Genomic DNA, 21,299 nt, shown 5'->3' on the forward strand with positions numbered 1-21,299 from the left:
AAAAAAAAGAATAGGTTTAAAATACAGGCACGTGGTTCTTAATTTCTTTTTATTAATTCACTATTTGTAAACTGATGTTTACTGTTAATTTTTTAGAAATATCAATAGCATTTGTATTAAAACTATATTCACTGAATGTAAAAAAAAAATCGAGAATCGAATCGGGATATCTGAATCGATACCCAGCCCTACTCATGAGACATGTGACTTTCAACCCATTACTTTGGGTAACCTGAATTGCTCCAGGACGTATTTCATGTATTTTTATATGAAAAAAAAAAACATTCAGTGTGGTATTTTTTTTTTCAAGGCACTTCAGTGTCTATAACTTTTTATCTTTTTGAGCATTATCAACTCTGGATGATGGATAGTAAAGCCCAAAGCTTCTTCTCCAAAATTGTCTGTGTAGCACACTGTTGTCAGGAACTGTTACCATTTTACGTTATAGGTCATTTTCAGCTGTGAGTCCCAAAATGGGGGGTGCAGGTTAACAGGTTAAATAACAAAAAATACTGCGCCATTGACTTTAGACCAGGTTTTAGTTGGTCAATGGCGCAGTCTATTTCATTTGCCTCAAAATAGCAACGCGCCAACAATGCGCCTGAACACACCTCGTTTTCAGACCAGCACGCCCATGAGCGCACAAATGGGCGCAAATTCATTTGATATTTAAAGGGTTAGTTCACCCAAACATGAAAATTAACCTGTGTTTTACTCACCCTCCAAGCATCCTAGGTGTATGTGACTTTCTTCTTTCAGACGAATCCAATCGGAAATTGTCCTGGCCCCTCCAAGCCTTTCAATGGAGGTAAGCGGGTGTTGGTTGTTGTGACGAGTGGGGGCGGGGCCGAGAGCCGTGGGAACGGAGCGAGGCCGGTGGAGTGATTGCTAATGAGGGACACCTGCACCCACTCACCGGTCTCGAGTCTCACGGAGGAGCTCCGGAAGGATAAAGGAGGAGTGACTACAGTGTTGGACGAGAGAGGACCAGGCCTGGATTTTATTTTGTGTTTTGGTTTCGTTTGTGCGCGACAGTCGTCCGCGAGGGGCTGTCGCGCTATTTTGTGTTTATTTTATTATTAAAGTTTATTTGAATGTTCGCCGGTTCCCACCTCCTTCTTCCCGATCTACAAACAACGTTACAGTTGTCAACAGTTTAGAAGACGTGAAATAAAGTGGAAAGCGGAAATGAGAAAAAAGTGTTTATTACGTTTGAAATATGGATATTTATCTTACAAAAATGCATGGATTCACTACAGGAGGCCTTTATTCAACCTCCGGAGCCGTGTGAGGAACGTTTTATTACGGATGCGCGCACTTTATTTCACATCTTCTGAACTGTTGACAACCAACACCTGCTTACCCCCATTGAAAGGCTTGGAGGGGCCAGGACAATTGGCGCAGGACGTGAAAATGATAACTGCGTCAGGCTGAAACTAGCAAAAAACACTTGCGCCGCATTGCGCCGGGTGTATGATTGGGCCCCATATGTATGTGTATTAGAATATATGGACACAATGTTTTTGAGGATACTTTTCTACTTTTTCTATCAAAGTGCTGCTGAGATAAACCACACTGCATGGCGTACTCTGTGTTCTCATGGCAGTTCTTGAAAACAGTTCCTCACAAAGTTTGTGAAGCACTCCTCGCCACTTTTCCACCCTCTCACGGCCTTTTGGGTTCCTCCTGCCAGACTGTGCATGTTAAGCATTTTTGGCAGTACTGGACTAGGTTTTTTTTTGCAGAATAGGCTAAAAGCTGCTTATCTTGAAGCAGGCCTTCTGCAGTGTTCATTTGCCAATGCTGATATGGCGGTTTTTAAGTCTTAACGGCTTGCTCAGTGAACCGGTAAAATAAGTGTTCCCGGTTAGCCTTGAGTTTTTATTTTTACTGTTCTTTAGGAATTCTGGGTACTGTGTGTGTATGTGAAGTTTTTATTGTGCCTGTGATTGACTGGATCTGATTGCTAATATTTGGGAACCAAAAGGGACTATAATACAAATTTTACTGTAATGAATTTAAAGAAGGCTAATTTAGATTATCCTAAGAAAGATTAATTAGGCTGAGACGGTGTTTACCTAATTTCATAATCAGATTTGATCTGGTATGTAATACAAATGCGTGTAAAATTGCAGTTTTAGAACAAACAAACATGCTGATCCACAAGTTAAGAGATGCAATAAGTAACTTATGATTAGACATGAAGATGTCTCATGCAGTGAACCAAGGCAACTCGATCACTTTAACTGGAACAGCTCTGTTGATGCCAAAATATTTGCCTTTGACGTGCACATTGACTGTTGCCAAATCTCTTATATCACTGTTGACGCTGCTGCATTATCTCATTGAGAAATTGCTAACCTTTAACAGACAATCTTTTCACCAATCCACCGTATTAATTTTCCCCCTTGGTCTTTTACTCATGCAACCCATAGTATGAGGAAGTAGTTTCATGATTTTATTGTTTTTAATGATCGAGAGTTAAAATCCCCCTCAACTCTTCCCTCGGGACATGAGCCTGAGTGCGAAACCTGTGATTGCATCTCGCTGGAGTGCTGCCAGGACACTTGCCCTCTTGGGTCCACAAGATCAACGGAGTATGCATTCTCTGGCAACCTGTCAAACTTGAGTTTAGCTTGGTTCGCATAGCAGTGGCGCAACGCCTTTCTGACATGACTTCTGCATGTACATGTGAACATAAAGGACATAAACGGAATTACACGTTTAACACAACTTTCCATGTTGTTTTTTCACACCAATTAGGTTTTTCGATTTCATTCATAATCTATTTCTTCTAGGGGATGTGCAAAACTACTAGTGGGTTGCTTTGCCAGACAACTAGTTGACAAATCTGTCTGAATTCTTCATTTAACTGGTGTAATTCTACTGATTTCAGGCTCACCTGACACTGATTGAAACCGTTTCTTATGCAAGACATGATATTGACAGTGTTTTTAAGATCTCTGGACTAAAGTTGGGCTATTCAACTTGATAGCAGGGGTGGAATGTATATCTTGGAAAACATGTAGGTACAATACCATTCAAAATGTGTAAACGTTTTTAAAGAAATGTATATTTTATTCAGCAAGAATGCATTAAATTAATCAAAAGTGACCTTAAAGACATTTTGTGTTGTAAGTATAGACTTCTATTTCAAAGAATTGCTGTTTTTTTTAACATTCTGTTCAAGTAAACCTGAAAAAAGTCACAGTTTCTGCGAAAATTATTATGCAGCACAGCAGGTTTCAACCTTGATAATAATAAGAAATATTTCTTGAGCATCAAATCAGCATATTAGAATGATTTCTGAAACATCATGTAACACTAAAGACTGGAGTAATGGCTGAAAATTCGGCTTTGCCAGCACAATTTAAAATGTTGGCCTATTCAAAAAGAAAACAGTTGTAATAATATTTCACAACATTCCTGCTTTTACTGGATTTTTGATTATTAAAAAAAATAAAAAAATAATTGTATTCCCGGTGAATGGTAGTAGCCTATTTGTGTGTATTATTTCTGTAATATTTCTGTTTATTTGTCCACTTTTTTTGTTTCCTTTTTATGTATATATGTGTATGCAAGAAAAATTAAGTTGAAATTGTTTCTCTTTCTCTTGAGTGTTTCTATGATTCCTCCCCTCTTTCTGTTTCTCTTGACCATGGCAAAGAGAACATATGGGTGGTGAGACAGGTGTCTCTGCAAGCCCTGCCAATTGGAGAAAGTGTTTACGCTCCCAAATTGCTGACTGAGACTCGCGCTGAATCACTAGAGAGTGAGAAGAGAAGGCTTCAGATAGGTGTAGGGGTGTGCGATATGACGATTTTTGATCGTGGATGATAAAAATGTCTCCACGATCTGCTTTTGAAGAAATATCGTATTATTGTGCTACGGCGCACATTCTATCAATAGCAGTTCTGGCGCCTCCGTCATATACTGTACAACGCCACATGCGTTCACATCAGTGTTAACTCAGCGGTAGAGTTACTCTCACAGGACACTGCACTTATTCGCAATCACAAAAGTACATTATTTGCATATGCTTTAAAGCCTTGCCGGTTAAATGTTTCATTCGCACTAAAAAGCCTGGCAGACAGTGCCTGATTACTGAACTAAGTTATCTTTTGCGATAATACTGTCAAAACACACAAGGTTTACATATAGACTCAGTTGGTTATGTCTAAAATGAAAGTAAACAGTTGAGAGAAAAACGGATTTGTGCTTGTATATTAGACGCATGCAGGTCTTAAAGGGACAGTATTAAACATGCAGCCAACTGTCATTAAGGATAGTTCACCCTAAAATTAGTTTCTGTCATTATTTACTCACTCACATGTTGTCCCAAACCTGTATTAATTTCTTTCTTGTGCTGAACACAAAAGAAGATATTTTGAAGAATGTGGGTAACCAAATAGTTGATGGTCCACATTGAATTTGATAGTAGGAAAAAAAAATCCTATGGAAGTTGCTGTGGACCAGCAACTGTTTGGTTTTCCACGTTCCTCAAAATAGCATTTATGTTCAGCAGAAGAAAGAAACTCATTCAGGTTTAAAACAACTTTTGAGTGAGTAAATGATGGTATAAAAATAAAACACTGTGACAGAATTGACAGACAGATGACAATTTTTATTTTTAATTTTTATTTAAAACAACAAAACGCAAAGAGAAAAATCACTCACTATTCTTGACTGAAGAACTTTAATACAGTTGCTTTAGGAATCAGTCTATATAGTGTTTTATTTTTATGTTTGTTCATTCAATTTCTTGAATGCTCCTGCTAAATACACCTATTGTACCTGAAAATAAAACACTGTTTGTTTTATTTGTATATTATGTGTAGTTGTAATGTGTATCTATCTTTGTTCTTGTTTTTTAATAACAAAGATAAAATAATGACAAATATTTTTATATTTGCCCACTTTGGCCTAAATATATGCCATTCTTTTTTTTGTTACCTTGAAAGGCTTTGTCTTAATAATAGGAAAATTAGTTTGGCTGTAATGCTCCGACACTTGCAAAATAGCAAAACCAACATGACAAAGAATCGTGATAAAATCGTGATATTATATTTTTTACATATCGCCCACCCCTAGGTGGAGGCATAGGAGGACCTAGAGAGAAGATTGTAAAGAGGAAGATTAAGAAGAACAGCCTTTCCTTTACGGGATTCTTGTGAATTGTGCTTTTTTCCATTTCTTTTCAAATGCAGCTTTTATAATGTGCTGTGCTGTTCAACATATTACTTGCAAGTTAAGTGACTGCAGTAGTACTTTTATGCTCTTAATGATGGATCACTCTTTCTCCCACATCATTTTTGGCCGTGCATCAACTTGATCTAATGATGTCTCTGAACAACACACCCATGAACATCTAAGACCTTATTGGTTCTATGATGATTTGTCTGATTTTTAGACTTTGTTCTGGATGACACTTTTGCTTGAGAGCACTATATGAACTAGGATTTTTTTTTAGGTGTGTTTGAAGACCAGTCATGGCTATAGGCTGTTTTTGTCATTTAAAGGGGTGATGTCTATTGAGTTTTTTAAAGTGCTTTAGCTTCAGTGTACACGGCACACAAAGGATTGGGTTAAAGTGTGCACTAGATGCTTCACTAAAACGTGCACTTTAGAGCCAAAGTGAACTGGCCATATGTCCACTTGCCTGCTTTATGAATCTCTGTGAAATTAGTCAGATGCAGTGTCTTATTACAGAATGTTCTGGTAATTCAAAACATTTATCCCACTGAGATACAAACAAACCCATGCCAACATATACACTACCATTCAATAGTTTGGGGTTAGTCATTACTGGCAGTACAGATATGTACACTGTAAAAAATGACCGTGAATTTAACGGTAAAAGACTGTAAAAATGCTACAGTAAAAACCTGTTAAATGGTTAATGGTAAATTCCCCTACTATATACGGTGAAAAACTGTATTGGACATTACATGTATTGGACATTAATTTTACGGTAGTATACCATTTTTGGAAGTGTGCACCTTCTATATATGTTATTATTTAAAAGCTGCTTGTGATGGGCTTTGGTTCATCATGTGACTTTCTCATCACCATCTGCATTTGGTGGTTATCAGTGTATTACAAAGGTGCAAAACAGATTTCAGTACTTCAATAGGTTGGTATATTAACATTATATCAGTTAATGAAATTACGGTATTTAACTGTAAATTTAAGTTAGAACCGTAAAACCTAAAACGTTGCTACCGTATTTCTTACGGTAAAATTCCGGCAACCACAGCTGCCGGTTTTTTACCGTAAATTTTACGGAATTTTTTTTACAGTGTATAATGTAACACAAGATTCATATTAGATCAATAGATTGTTGTTTTGAAATGTCTGTTTATCAAAAGAATCCTGAAATATTTCCCTCAAAAAATAAAGCAGCACAACATTGATAATAAGAAATGTTTTTTGAACACCAAAATGGCATGTTAGAATAATCACATCATATCACATTGTAAACTGGAGTAATGGCTGCTGAAAATTCAGCTTTGTCATCACAAGAAGAAATTACATTTTAAAACGCATTCAAATAGAAAACAGTTTTATAAAAAATATTTTACAACACTACCTGATTTGACATCTTTTTTTAAAAGCAGTCTTCCTGAGCATAAGAGACTTATTTATAAAAAAAAAGGTAACACTTTAAGGTGTCCATGTTACATGTACTTACTATTATAATAATAAACTATGCATAATTCCATGCAAGTAACCCTAAGCCAAACCCTAATCCTAACCCTAACCATATACTAAGTACATGTAGTTAATTAATATTACTCTGTACTTAAATGTAAAATTACACTGTAACAAGCAGTTTCCTCCATCTCCACTATCCAACGGCTATTATGAAATTACTCATGTAATCATAGCCGTAATCTCCCCGATTTAAAAACCTAAACATCAGACTAGGGCTGCACGATAAATCGAAATGGAATCGAGATCACGATTCGACAGAAGCTGCGATTGTCATGCGTGTCTTTCAGTGAAGCACTTTTCAAATGTGGTATTTTCACATGCTTTCAGATGGAGCAGCATTTACTTCACAGAGCCGTAGTTCAGAAGCTGTTGAAAAGCTATACAAACAGCTGTCATTATCGCGAACGATTTCTTCAATTTCATAATGCGATTTTTTTTGTGTAACTTGTCAGTGAACTACGGCTATGTGTAGTAAATTCTGCTCCATCTGAAAGCACGTGATGATGATTTCCTGCTGATTACAGAACCGGCATTACTATCAAAATGCGCATGACAATCGCATTCGATTAATCGTGCAGCCCTACATCAGACATGTTTTATATGATCGGGCTGATTTGTGTGCGAGCCGATAGGTAGGTGCAAGATTCGATCTGTAAACATCTCAGATTACAAGATAATCCACGCTGAACATTGGAACCGACCAATGTCCTCAACAAGATTTTCTCTCCAATTCTCAGAAGGGGGAAATCTGGGATTAATTTTTTGAGCCCGACTTAAGAGTGTAGAATTCTGTAGATATTAATGAATGTGGAAAAAAAACAGCAATTTCCATCTGTGCTTACATATACTCTACCTTTCATTTAGAGTACCTTTAATACCTATGAATGTGTTTCCTCACACATTTTTATTTTTCATTTTCTCAGGTTCTCTACAAACCAGGAGAGACGTCAGTGAGTCATGGAGGACTGTGGTAGCCTCATAGAGTTCGATGTACCTGAGTTCAGCAATACCGTCCTGAACCAGCTCAATGAGCTCCGTCTCCAGGGCAAGCTGTGCGACATCATTGTGCACATTCAGGGCCAGCCATTCCGAGCCCACAAGGTCGTCTTGGCCGCCAGTTCGCCGTACTTCCGCGATCATTCAGCACTAGGCACGATGAGTGGCCTCTCCATCTCCGTAATCAAGAGCCCCGAGGTGTTTGAGCAGCTGCTCGCCTTTTGCTACACTGGCCGAATGTCATTGCGCCTACGTGATGTCATCAGCTTCCTCACGGCTGCCAGCTTCCTCCAAATGCAGGCTGTGATTGACAAATGCACACAGATTCTTGAGGGTATTCACTCTAAGATCAGCGTCCCTGTGCCTGCTGGGATCGATCCAGATAACGATTGCACCACCTCAAGGGCTGGCCGCAACGGTGTGAAAGACGGAGATATCTTTGTAAACCCCACCCAGATTTCAGCACGCTACTATTCTCGTCAGAATCATTGCGGGGAGGGGCGAAGCTCAGGTAAGGGAGCGGCAGAAGAGGGTCAGTCAGACCGAGGGAGTAGCGACGGCATATCCGAGCAGGAGGTGTCCATGGAGGTTGAGTCCGAACAAGTAGACCTCATCGGCAAGGATGGACAGGTAACCGATGTCCATATCAAGCTGGAGAAAACGGACCGGCCCAACTACTCCGATAGCTCGTCGGCCGGTGATGACGGCTACCACACAGAGCTGGTGGATGGTGAACAGGTGTTGGCTGTCAGTGTGGGATCATACGGGCCTGTGCTTTCCTCTGCTGGATACACTTACTCTGCACTACCTTCCTCCTGTTTCGTCAGCCTGAGTTCCTCTAGCCCATCTCGCTCCTTGCTCAGCAGCGTCCGGGGTGGTCGTGCCCGACCAAAACGTCCCGTGCCTCTTCCAGCCGATCTGCTAACTCAGCTCAAGCCTGGTGCCGCAGAAGGAGATCCACCTGCAACGGCAACTACCTTCGAGAACGACGTAAGGGAGAGGAGTTTCCGCGGACAGTGGAACCCCTACAACGAACGCCTCATCTGCATCTACTGCGGCAAGTCCTTCAACCAAAAGGGCAGCCTGGACCGTCACATGCGTCTGCACATGGGCATCACGCCCTTCGTCTGCAAGTTCTGCGGCAAGAAGTACACCCGCAAAGACCAGCTGGAGTACCACATCCGTGGCCACACGGACAACAAACCCTTCCACTGCCAGATCTGCGGCAAATGCTTTCCCTTCCAAGGCACACTCAACCAGCATTTGCGCAAGAAGCACATGACCTCTGGCACAGAAGTTAACAATCACACTGACTTGCTGGGAGAGGCACCAGATGGCCAGAGAGCGGCGCAAGAGGATGTCTCCGAGGGCGAAGCAGCCTGCGGAGCAGCTTACCCCGATGATTTGTCAACGAAAACCCCCAGCGAAGAAAGTGGCAAGTGTAGTCCGGAAGAAACCCCTGCATCCAAACCCCTGCGTGGATACTGAGAATAAAGTTTTCCATTTATTTGGTTGTTTGTCCTCCTTATCTAATAAGGAAGCATAAAGGGTTACTCTTTTCGTGATTAAGCCCAGCTGTTTTTAAAGAACGACAAGAAATAACCTGCCTTGCGCATTTTCTACTTGTCCATTTTTTGGAAGTTCTACACAGGACAAAGATCGAGAGAAAGTTTTTAAGGAGTTCTGCAAAGGGAAGGAGTCCTATAATCGGGGGAATTAAATAATCGGAGAGGAGGTCTCTTTAATCAAGGCCTCCTAAGAGTTTTATCACGTTTTTTATATATATCTATATATATATATATATTTCCATGTTTTTCAACATATTTACAGAGTAATATAGGCATGTTGCAATAATGAATAATGTGAAAGCTCAGATGAGATGCTTGTCATATCACGCTTTTACCTGACCTGTTTTTGCACATGTGGCCTGTAGTAGGTCACTCACTCACTCACTCACGAGGAATGGTTTATCTGCCAGTGCAAGGCTCTTTTTGTGACACATACCTCATTATACAACCTCAACATATACTCATAATGGACAGTATTTTTAGCTTGTCGTCAACTCCAGCCAGGTTTTACCTCATAGCAAAGAACCTGAACGGAGGGGAAGAAACTTCTCTCAGTAGTCACATTTGTTTTGTTTTCATAGGGTTTGAATGAATGCTGCGGTGAAACCCCTCAACAAAAGATCTCCACTCTACCCAGGCTTGATACTTCAGTGAAATATTCCTTAGTGATTGTATGAATTCTGGATTAATCTGGTTCATTTTTCTTTAGCAGCCATGTTGTGTATCTATGAGAATATTGTTAGTACAAGGCGTACCTGTGGTGTATTTTCAGGATCCAGGATCTTCCTCTTTTTTTTAATTTTTTTTTAAATGCCATATTTTTCATAAAATCACAGTCTGTCACTCTACACACTTTCTGTAATATCATCCATTTGGTTTCAGGTGTAATATCAACAGTATAATCACAGATTTGTGCTAGAGTAGAAGCAGAGTCAATATTATTGAGTTAAGAAATGTTTAGTCAAATTTTGACTTGCTTTCGTGCAAAAGTTCTTTCTTTCTTTCTGTCTCAAAATCTAGCTTTTAATTCAGAAAAACAATGTTTTTCATGGTTTGAGTTTTTTCAAACACCAGAGGGGACGGTGTGCCTTTGAAATGAAAGTTTAAATTATATATTAATATATTTGTAGATGCGTTTCTAAAAGTGGTGCGGGAGTCATGCAAGTTATGAAAATTGCCTTAGGGCCATACCACCATGGGAAGAAGGGGGAAATAAACATCTTGGTGAAATATTTATAGCATTAATGTACACGCTCGATCAGTGGTTAAAATTTCAAACAGCTCTTCTTGTGTTCAGCTGGCTCGAAAGAACTTTAGTTTTTTTTCCAAAAACTTTGTGTGGAACAGACAGCTGTGAGAAGAAGCTCTCTTTGGCTTCTCACACTTGTGCATCTGTCGATGTACAGACCAAAACGTATTGTGTTTCAATGCAGAAATGTATAATTGAAGAAGATTCACTTACTGCCGGTATGCTTTTGTTCATGTTAAATTGTATGGAGGTGTAGTTTATGCTGGAAGTATAGTATAGGGTTTCATACTACAATAGAGCAGTAATAAGATAAACCTGCAGTGTCAGTACCACTGTTGTGGACACTTTTATACATTTAGTATTGTGAAGAGAGAGCCCTGGATGCCTATTATCTCCACAATATCTCTTCTCATCCATTTTCATTGTTATGTAACTGGTGCAAAACGTCATACCTCACTTTTTTTTGTGTGTTTTCTTGACCTGTGATTGAATAAGGCTCCTTGTTGTCTCACATGCCAATTGTAGATACATTTTATTATTTCTTATCACCGCACTGTCTTATTTGATTCATTCTAACGAGTAATATAAGCGGCTACATAAGATGCAAAACAAGTAAAATGGCATATTGTCGACTCCTATTTTATAGTCCTCACTATAGTCGAGCATCTGCCTCCCTGACTGTCTGCATTATATTTGATTTATAGTTCTTGATGCTCAGACAGATTAAAACATGCCTCACTTTTACAAGATTCAAGTGCTTTCAAGTTTGCCTGACATATCATTTGGATATTTACTTTACCACACCCTCCATAAGTTAACTTTAACAACCATTAGCCAAGGATAGTTAGTGTAAGCAGCGTTCCCTTTTGTTTAGAAACTCCAGTATTATCCTTCCAAGACAACTCCTTAAATCTGTGAACCGCATCCAGTATCACGCCTTGGACAAAAGTTGTTTCTGAAAGTACGATAAGTTAAAATACACAGTGACTTACATTATGGTGCTGTTCTGTTTTCATTTTCAGTTTGTGTACTTTTCTTTTGTGGCGTTTACTCTTATAACATTTTTTTTAAATCTGCATTTATATCACTGTCTCAGTTAAAGTATTTTGAGATTTCAAATTGAACTTCAGGACTTCTGCCCTTCCTCTCTCTCTTTCTTTAAAATCAGTTTCACTCAAAAGTGCACATTTTAGAATGCTGAACTATATTTGTGCCATTTAAAATCTCTTCATGTGCTTGTATTGCTGGCAGATGAGTGGGAATGAACCTTTAGCTGAAACCTTTTTTAACCGACTCTTGAGCTTTGAATCAGTTCGTGTCAGTTTTAAACAATGAGCCAATGTGATAACTACAGTTATCAAGAGCCAAAACTCTGAATGCAGAACACCTTGTACTACTGACAGCATGTTTGGTGTCGTTCTGTGACATGAGATGCCATGTATGCCATTTGAAACATTGTAAGCCGGACTGCTTTGTTCCCTGAACATGTTTAGATTTGCCCTGTTCCTTTATCGTAATGTTCCAGTTTATCTTAGATAATGTGAACATGACTTTGGCCACTAACCAAAGAGCAAACCAAAAATTGTAAAGGGTTTGTGTAGTGTGTTGCACAGCGGACAAAAGAGAGACCAAAACCAAGCCCTGGAACAAATGAATCTGTTTTAGAGGTGTCAGTAGATCTTCTCCGTCTCATTTCCCAGCCTCATGCTGGCTCTAACACCTGTCGGGATTTTATAGCATTGGCTGTCATTTATTTCACACATTGGTGTTAGGTAGGTTTTGCTGAGATACTGTTTTACAATGAATGAAGCTGTAAGCTTTAGTATTTGATGAACAGATTGTGGATGTTGTTCTGTGGTCTTTAAAGAGTGATGGTACAAATACAGACTTTTTTATTTTTATTTGTCAAGGAAGTTGATTGAACCGGTGCCTTGATGTGAAACATAGGCTTCACTACTGTTTGAGGTCAGCAAGATTTGTTTTTGTTTTTTTTAAGAAATTTATATTTTTATTCAGAAATATTTCATTCAATTTATCAAAAGTGATACTAAAGACATTTATAATGTTAAAAAAGATTTGTATTTCAAATACATGTTGTTCTTTTAAACTGTCTATTTATCAAAGAAAAATATGGTTTCCATAAAAATCCTGAGCAGCAAAACATTAATGTTTTCAACATTAATAAGAAGAAATGTTTCAGGTAATGTGGCACTGAAGACTGGAGTAATGGCTGCTAAAAATTCAGCTTTGCCATCACAGAAATAAATTAAAATATTTATTTTAAATTATAATAATATTTCACAATATTACTGTTTTGCTGTGAGACTTTTAAAAACATTTAAACAATTTTACTGACCCCAAACTTTTGAATTGAAGTGTATGTGAATCACACCGCAGGTTTTATTTTATTTTATTTTATTATACATTTTTTTTGTGTTGCCATGCAAGATTATGGGAATGAGATGAGGGGTTCCTTCAAAGAAGGCAGAAATGTTTGTTATTTTTGGATGTATCAATGTATCAGCCTGGTCTTTCGTAAAAATATTGAACTAATGGTAAAATGCAAAAGCAATATGCCTGTTAGATCGTAATTGAGACATGCAGTAAGGGTTCTGTCTGTATAGTTGCATTTGTTTTATTCTGTATCATTCTTTTTGTTTCTATGGGGAACATCCCATTTGTAGGGGATCGATATGCATTGAAGCGACAGAGATTTTCACGTCAGAATCATTATGCAGTTTCGACAGAAAGTGAATATGCTGAAATAATAAAATGGGACAATCAAACAGCTTCACGGTACAGAAGCTTCCTCTTAAAAAATACGTTTAAAAAAGTTAGTTGATTTATGCTTGGCTATAATCTCATCAGAATGATGATGCTTTCAGGTTAGCAGATCGCTGTATTATGTATATTGTTTGGTCTGGGGGGAAATATGCATGCCGGCCCACTTATTGTTCAAGTAGAATTGCATGGTGCCCTCCGCGTTGTAATACGAAACTACAGATTACTTTTTTGTTTTTGTCTTAAAACTTGAAAGTGATTTTCATTTATAGCTATATCTCTTATGTGATATTTCACCTGGCATGCACTTAATGATTTTCTTTTTAAATAATAAATAATGTATTCCATAAGGGATTAATTGACCATGTAATGCTCCCAATTTATGGGACTCATAAGGCCTCAAATATTTTATCGCTTGGGATGTGTTTCCCCTTTAATGGTGCTTTACGACTGGTCAGGTTTCTTTTTGGTTTTTATAATGTATAAGCAAAAAAATGTTAAATCGGTGATATGGGGTTAACACACTTGTAAATGATTTAATGAACTGTACTAATAGAGTCATGCTCCGCCAACTGACCTAGATACTCATGGTCCATTTCACTCGCTTTGTTCATATAAAACCAGTTCAGTTTGTGCCATGCACAATAATAAAAAAAGAAGTGTTTACAGGGAAGGCTGTTGGACTACTTTTTGATTGTGCAGCTCGTCCTTTTTAACTGTTGACTTACTTCGGGTAGTTTATGAACACTGAGCTAAACCTAGAGATATTGAAGAAAAGAAAATCTTGAAGTCTTCCATTGGTTCGCCACTTCCAACATGTCTCCACTGTGTAATATGCAAAAGCAATAACCTTTTTAAGAGCCGTTTTTTTCTTTCTTTCTTTGGAGTCTGGCTGCCTCTCAGATTGCAGGAGGATCATGTCTCAAAATGAATGCATTCAGGATGTCAGGGAGCTGAGGTCATTTATGGCAAGGAGAGGATTTTTTTCTCATGTTTTAAGATATACTTTTATGTGAAAACTTGGACAGGTTGGGCAAATATGCTTCTACAGAGTGGATGTGCTTCTACTTGTTTTTGTGGTCACCACAGTCCACATTCTGTTTGTACTTCATCGACCTGCCACCTCAGTGTCACTGGTGAAAAGGTGCATCTTTTTTTTTTATCTGTGTCAAATAAGAAAGGGATCTTTGAGAGATGTAACCTGCCGCTATGGTGTACGCTAAAGATCTTCTTTCTTCATGCTTCGAGATTGCAGATATAACAGGCCAATCAGAATTATTAAAAGAATAGTTCACCCAAAAATGAAAATATGCTGAAAATGTACTAAGGCAATCCGAGATGTAGCATATTTGAAGAAATGTAGCATTTTATCACTTGCTCAGCAATGAATGGAGTGAATGGGTGCCGTCAGAATAATAGTTCAAACAGCTGATAAAAACCATCACAATCCACAAGTAATCCACACGACTCGCACTTGTATCAATTAACATCTTATGAAGTGAAAAGCTGTGTGTTTGTAACAAACAAAGCCATTGTTAAGCCGTTTTAATTTTAAATTGTTGGGTCTGGTCAAAATGCCAGTCCATAATTCATAATAAGTCTTCCTCCAGTGAAGAAAATCCATCATCTTTTGTCCTCTCACATCAAAATCCACCAACATATTTGTTTATAACTGTTTTGGCTTATAAACGTTGTTTGATCGGTGCATATTTCTCTCCTGATTCAGGCAAGATGACTTTTTCACTGGAGAAAGCAATGCTATGGACCGAAGACTTGTATTTTAGTTGGAAGCTACGGTTTGAAGTTAAAAACATGCAGATTTTCACTTCAGAAGACATTAATTGATGGACTGGAGTTATGGGGATTACTTGTGGGTTATTGTGTTTATTGTTTTTGTTTGGACTCTCATTCTGACGGCACCCATTCACTGCAGAGGATCCACTTGGTGAGCAAATGTGGTAATGCGACATTTCTATAAATGTGTTCTGATAAAGTTAACTCCTCTACCTCTTCGATAGCCTGAGGTTGAGTACATTTTCATCAGACTTTCATTTCTGGATGACTATTCCTTTAATGCAAGCTCTGTCAGACTCTTGTTCTCTTGTGTTTTTGGGACATTGCAAAAAGTAAAAAGTAGAACTCAGGGTTTACTAGTATTCAGAAAATGCCATTTTGGATGCGCTATGATCTTTGTGCGTCCAAAACTAAGCTTGCACTTTTACTTCAGGTGGGGAAACAATTCCTCAGTCATTGGTTCCCAAAACAGTCTGCCTCATAGGTGTGGTAAGACGCACCTAAATGTTTCCGTTCTTGCTCTTCCCGAATGCATGGGAGTTTCACCGCAGAGGAAAGCAGATCTTTAGGTCTTATCGTATAAGTAGCACTCTGTCCAACCTTCTGTCTTCCATATACATACAACCTCACAACCCAACTGTGAACCTCAGAAATCTACTGTTTTATACAACTATGAAGTACATGCAGCTAGCTGACGCCGATGCTGTAACAATTAACTCGCCATTTATTAATTTTATTTTATAGCATGAAATATAAAATTATATTTATTCAAATTATATATTTTACTCATAATCATTCTGTGCTGCTTTTCATTTTCGTTCTTAAAGCTTGTATATTGCTTTTTTATGATACAAAGAAATGTCAATAGATAAAAAATGCATTTGTTTGTACAATAAAGATGCTGATTTGGCAAAATGTCTGGATATCTTTGCTTTACTCATTCACGCATACAAAATGTGCATTGAAATTTGTTTGTACATTAATGCGGATGTCCACTAGATGGAGCACATGTACAGCAAATGAATTCCTGTCAATTAAAATAGCAGTAATATGCAGAAGTATTGCAACTACAGTTTACATTTTATAAGCCTTTGAGCAGGACTTATGCATATTAATTTTAAATAAACTTCCTTATTTATATTTTTTAATTAATTTTTATTTCAAAGTTTTCTTTTTTTTTTTATTATTGAAATAAATTTATGTATTTTGCAAATTAATAATAATAATCACTACATTAATAATGACCCATCTAAATATATCAGTCAAAAATGTATCATGATGGAACTGAAATGGGATCTAGATCTAGATGATGATTTGTCAGATGGACTAGCAGCTGGTGGGGCCAACATTGACCTGGTGGACTTTGATCAAGCTGGTTAGAGCTGGCAAACCATTTTGGACCAGTAACAAATAATACCATGTCCTATAAACTGCTTTAACGTGACTTTTCAAGCAGGACCATAGACCTAAATCAAAGTCTGAATCTGTCACTTTTTATACAGTAGATGAAAAATCATTAAAATGTTTTGCTTTACCTGAAAATAAATATACAGTTCAAGTGAAAAGCAGTGCCCTAACTGTATTCATTATCACATACAAAAATTAAACAAAATTTCAATATATTTACATTTAGGAGGGTTGTAGCATCACAAAACAAAGGATCATTATAGTTAACGAAAACGATAACCATGACAAAATTGGTTACTTGTATAAATAACTGACTGGCTGAAATAAATTAGTATAAAAAACGAATACAAATATAATAGTAGCCTATCTATGGACACTGAATTATAAGCTTTTATAAGAATTATAAGCTTTATTTGTGCTAATACATATACAAAATACATGCCACTCTCTGCTAAATTATCATAGGCCTAAAATCAGCAAACGAATTATATAAATATACCCAATAAATAATAATAGCAAAACGTCTTACAACAAAATCTTTAAAAAAAAAAAAATAATACAAATACCTCAGTTTCTTCAAAAACGAAAAATGAACACTACATTTCTTCAAAAGGAATATCAAAATTAAACAAACCTGTTACCCTGCACCCCTTTCCACACACATTTCCAACGCTGCGTAGGCTATACAAAACAGGGCGACATATGCGCGCGACAGTATTGGCCTAATTAATGATTGGTCATTCAATTATAAGGGCGGAACCTGGCGTCTGCCCAGACGCCACGCGATTGGTCAAATCATCTGTCCATCAAACGGTATGGGTAGAACACTTCCTGATGTCGATGCCCAGCTGTTGGCAAATGACCCGCATCTCCAGCATCCGATAACATCGTCTCTTCACACAGGACTGCCCTCACTGTTTCTCATCATACCTGCTCAAAACACGCCGCTAGCGACTACGACGGCAATGTGCTGAGCGGAATAACTCAAATAGGCTTAGATTGCCCAGTGGATGCGAGTGAATCCTTTCAAATTGGATTTTGTGTGTCCTTAAGGTCGTGCTGCAGTACAGCGACATAAGCTTCGCGTTGACCGGCGCGTGCATCTCAACAGCGGGGTCGAGGACAGTGGCATATTTTCATTGACAGGTGAGTTGAACTGTATCTGTTTAGAGCATCAAGCGCAAATGAAAACAGCATCAACAGGGATGGAGTTGCGTCGCGGGGGGTCGTCTGCCTCTAACGTTACCCAGCTGGGTACCACACTGTCAATATGATGCATGGCGCCATTACATCTAAAACAGCGTGCATATGCAGGATGCTCTTTGTCGGATGTTATGATACCATTTTGCTGTAAAGATACTGATCTATTTAATGCCCTATGCAAACTGGAGGATGGAATAATAGATGTTTATGTGGTGGCTCGTCGGTATTCAGAAATATGCTCTGATAGTTATACATGCACTGTCGTATTATTAAAACAGCCATTACAAAAATGAGAGAGAGGTTACATCTTTTTCAAAAGAGTGAGAATCTCAGCAATACTATAACGGATAGACAGCTTAAAGCAATATACTCCCTGATGCTGTTCTGCATTGTGCTTCTGTTGATATGTGCTTATTTGTAGTTCTAGAGGGCTTTTTTGTTTGTTTTGTTTTTTGGGGGGGCTTTGGAAGGAACCAGTCTTCTGTGTTTGTTTACGTGGCTGATGTTAAGGCCTGGAGGGACTACCTTGACTTTGGAAAGCACCTGTGTTTATGTGTTACAGTAGTTGCACTTTTACATTGGCATTGTGGAAAGTGCTGGGAGTCCAAAGTACATGTTTATGTAAGTGTGTTACATTTTAAGATTATGGGTAAATTGTGATGAGTGATTAGCATCAATATAGGCAATATTAAATTTACATCCAATTAAAGTTACATTTAAAACTGAAATTGATTTGCTAACTGGTTATTTATTATTATCTGGCAATGTTTGATGGAAGCTGCAGTGAAGGACAATTATATTTCTGGGGTCTCAACGTCCCTGATGCATTACAGTAATATTAATACTTTTACATTTACTCTTTGCCAGCACCACATATTAAATAATGGATGTTTCTATTGGTTCACAGTCACACACACCTATAACAGTTCATCACATTTTTTTAGTTCATTTACTGATCCCAAAGCATAGTGTGGCACATATGACTGTACCTTGTATATTTTTAAAGCAAAGACAGAGTCTTATTATTAACCTTTTTAAAGGTCATTACACATTCTACAGCAGTGGTTCTCAACATTGTTGACTTGAGGGGCCCCCATTGTCCAACACAATATTCGAAGTTCACCTATATAAGATATTTCCTCCATTTAGATTTCTGAGAAAAGTTGTTGTGTTTTTTTTTTTATCTCCCCAATTAAGTAAGATTATTTTAATGTAATGACAACAACAATAATCATCCTGTGGCCCTATTGGATACTATCATGACATTTACTGAAGAGTGAAGAAGCACCAAATTGTCAGTTTTGTAGCAGTTTTTGCAACTTGTCTGTATATGTTTTTAGTTTGCCCAAATTTTAATTTCATGAAACAACCATTTTTATCAGGGCAGACTTTGATGGATCTATTTTGTAAGATGGACACTTATACAGATTTTATCACAACACAAGTACATTCAAAGAATCTTTTATAGAGTTGCATATACAGACTTTTTTTGTCTTTTTTTTCCTCATTAATGTTTTATTTTTGTATGCATTTCTTTTAAATATTTGTATTTATTATACTTATATTTATTGTATTATATTGTTGAATGTTGAATTTGTATCTGCCATGTAATAGCATGTAAAGCTGATTTGGACATAAATTTAAATACTGTACAACAACAACTGCGCCCCCATTGAAAATTTGCTATAGTGGGCCCCGGCCTCATGGTTAGGAGCATCTACACTACAGAAATGATTCTGTTTGTCAATAGTACAAAGTAGCCAACCAATTCTTTATTCCAAGTTGTACAAATAGTTGTAAATATAATTTGTAAAGTTATATTGATGGTTCAAAGACACAGTTTGTCCTGTAGGTTTTTATGCAGGTTTTTAATTTATTATTAGCATGTATAACTTCATTGCATTTAATAATGCTACAAATCTGTAGTTAATGTTCACTCATACAGTGTATACTTATGAAACTGATTAATATATTGTTATAAATATGAATAATTCAAAATACACTCAAAAACTACTTACCTGTTAAATGTAATGTTTAATGGCTTTAAGTGACATTAAAACTTAAGTCAAATTTACAACTGCAGAGCTTGCAGACCTGTTTTTTCGTTGCCTTTATAGTTTCTTTGGCATTGCAGTTACTTCCCTCCCCTTTACTTATTTTTACTTATTTAACAACATTGACAATGTTATCTTCTCATCATATAGTGGTGTTACTGTGTTGTGTAATTTACCAGTGAAGTTCTTTTACTTTTAGTATATTATCATAGTGATGTGTTCTTTCTTATCTTCCACATTATGTTTCTCAGTTGCTGATTAGTGCTCCTGTATTCAACATTTAGTGTTGATGGCAAACTTTCAAGTGTGTGCTAGGGTGGAGAATCTGTTACATTATATTGTGTTGTTGTGTTACGCCTCCATGAAATCTGCTATCTGCTGCAAGTGCTGATGAGAAAATATGTTATTGTTTCAGGAGCAACCTGTGTTTTCTGTTTGTTTGAGACCTTAGAGTTCCTGGAGCTCGAATGGTAGAGTATTAGCAATGACAAGGTCATGGGTTCAGTTCCCAGGGAACAACAGATATTGATAAAACATAACCTGAATGCACTGTAAGTCACTTTAGATAAAAGTATCTGTCAAATGAAATAAATGTTGTATTGTTGAGAATCCATACACAGAAAAAGAGAGATGTACAATGCAGCGGGTTCTCTGTAGTCAGGGACAATAAACATTGCCAATGTTGAACATGTCGGACATCCAATGTGGCAGATTGTTGCCTGCAGACTGCTCTGCCCTCATGTGTATAATATAAAAAAATATGAACACATTTCTGCTCCCAGTTGCCATAGTAACTATAGCTGTAGTGTCTCAGCAGCCAGTGCTTCAGCTAAATCTGTATCTTAGATGAAATGGGGCAAAATCACACCTGTGAGTCTTCAGGGAACAAAATTGTTAGAAAGAACCATTTCAGATATTAAAACTGCAATTGTTATTTCAGCTGTTTTGGGTAGTAGTTTTAGTTTGGAAAAAATGTCTTATTAGTAACCTAATACAGAATAATGTGGTTGATAATGTTAACACTTTACAGTTATATATGTTAACTTTAGCTACTGCAATAAAAATCAATACTTCTACACCATTTTTAATCTTGGTTAATATTAATTTCTGCATACTAATAAAATGTTAACATTAAAAAGTTGCATAAATAATTTAACCTTAACCTTAATTATATTATATTATATTATATTATATTATATTATATTAATCACAATCCTAACAACCTGCGCACTTTGCCTATGCCTACTAATACACTACTTTCTTTTTCTATTGGTCTCTGGAATTGCCAGTCTGCTGTAAACAAAGCAGATTTTATTACTTCTATTACTAGTTATTCAAGACTAAACCTCATGGCCCTGACAGAGACGTGGATCAAAAAACACAACTCCTTGTTCAAGCTCTTGTTCTATCCAGGCTGCACTATTGCAATGCTCTCTTGGTAGGTCTTCCAGCCACTTCTAACAAACCTCTACAATTAATCCAAAAGGGCGCTGCAAGATTAATCTTTAATGAGCCGAAAAGAACGCACGTCAC

At 37.4% G+C, this 21,299-nt stretch overlaps 2 protein-coding genes across 2 annotated transcripts in view; both read left to right on the plus strand.

Annotated features, from left to right (window-relative positions):
- LOC107723248 (zinc finger and BTB domain-containing protein 34-like) overlaps nt 1–9,507 on the plus strand; it is a 15,847-nt gene extending 6,340 nt beyond the window's left edge. Inside the window, exon 2 of the mRNA XM_016531813.1 lies at nt 7,638–9,507. Coding sequence (XP_016387299.1) covers nt 7,672–9,198 — 1,527 coding nt within the window. The 5' untranslated portion in view covers nt 7,638–7,671 and the 3' untranslated portion in view covers nt 9,199–9,507. The remainder of the gene's footprint in view (nt 1–7,637) is intronic.
- Nucleotides 9,508–17,312: 7,805 nt separating this feature from the next.
- The window catches only part of LOC107723240 (ras-specific guanine nucleotide-releasing factor RalGPS1-like), a 120,754-nt gene continuing 116,767 nt past the window's right edge, over nt 17,313–21,299 (plus strand). The window contains exon 1 of the mRNA XM_016531802.1: nt 17,313–17,655. The gene's annotated coding sequence lies outside the window, so the exon portion shown is untranslated. The remainder of the gene's footprint in view (nt 17,656–21,299) is intronic.

The sequence above is a fragment of the Sinocyclocheilus rhinocerous genome, unplaced genomic scaffold (genome assembly GCF_001515625.1).
Source record: "Sinocyclocheilus rhinocerous isolate Xijiao unplaced genomic scaffold, SAMN03320098_v1.1 scaffold2199, whole genome shotgun sequence".
In the NCBI taxonomy this organism is placed as follows: Eukaryota; Metazoa; Chordata; class Actinopteri; order Cypriniformes; family Cyprinidae; genus Sinocyclocheilus; species Sinocyclocheilus rhinocerous.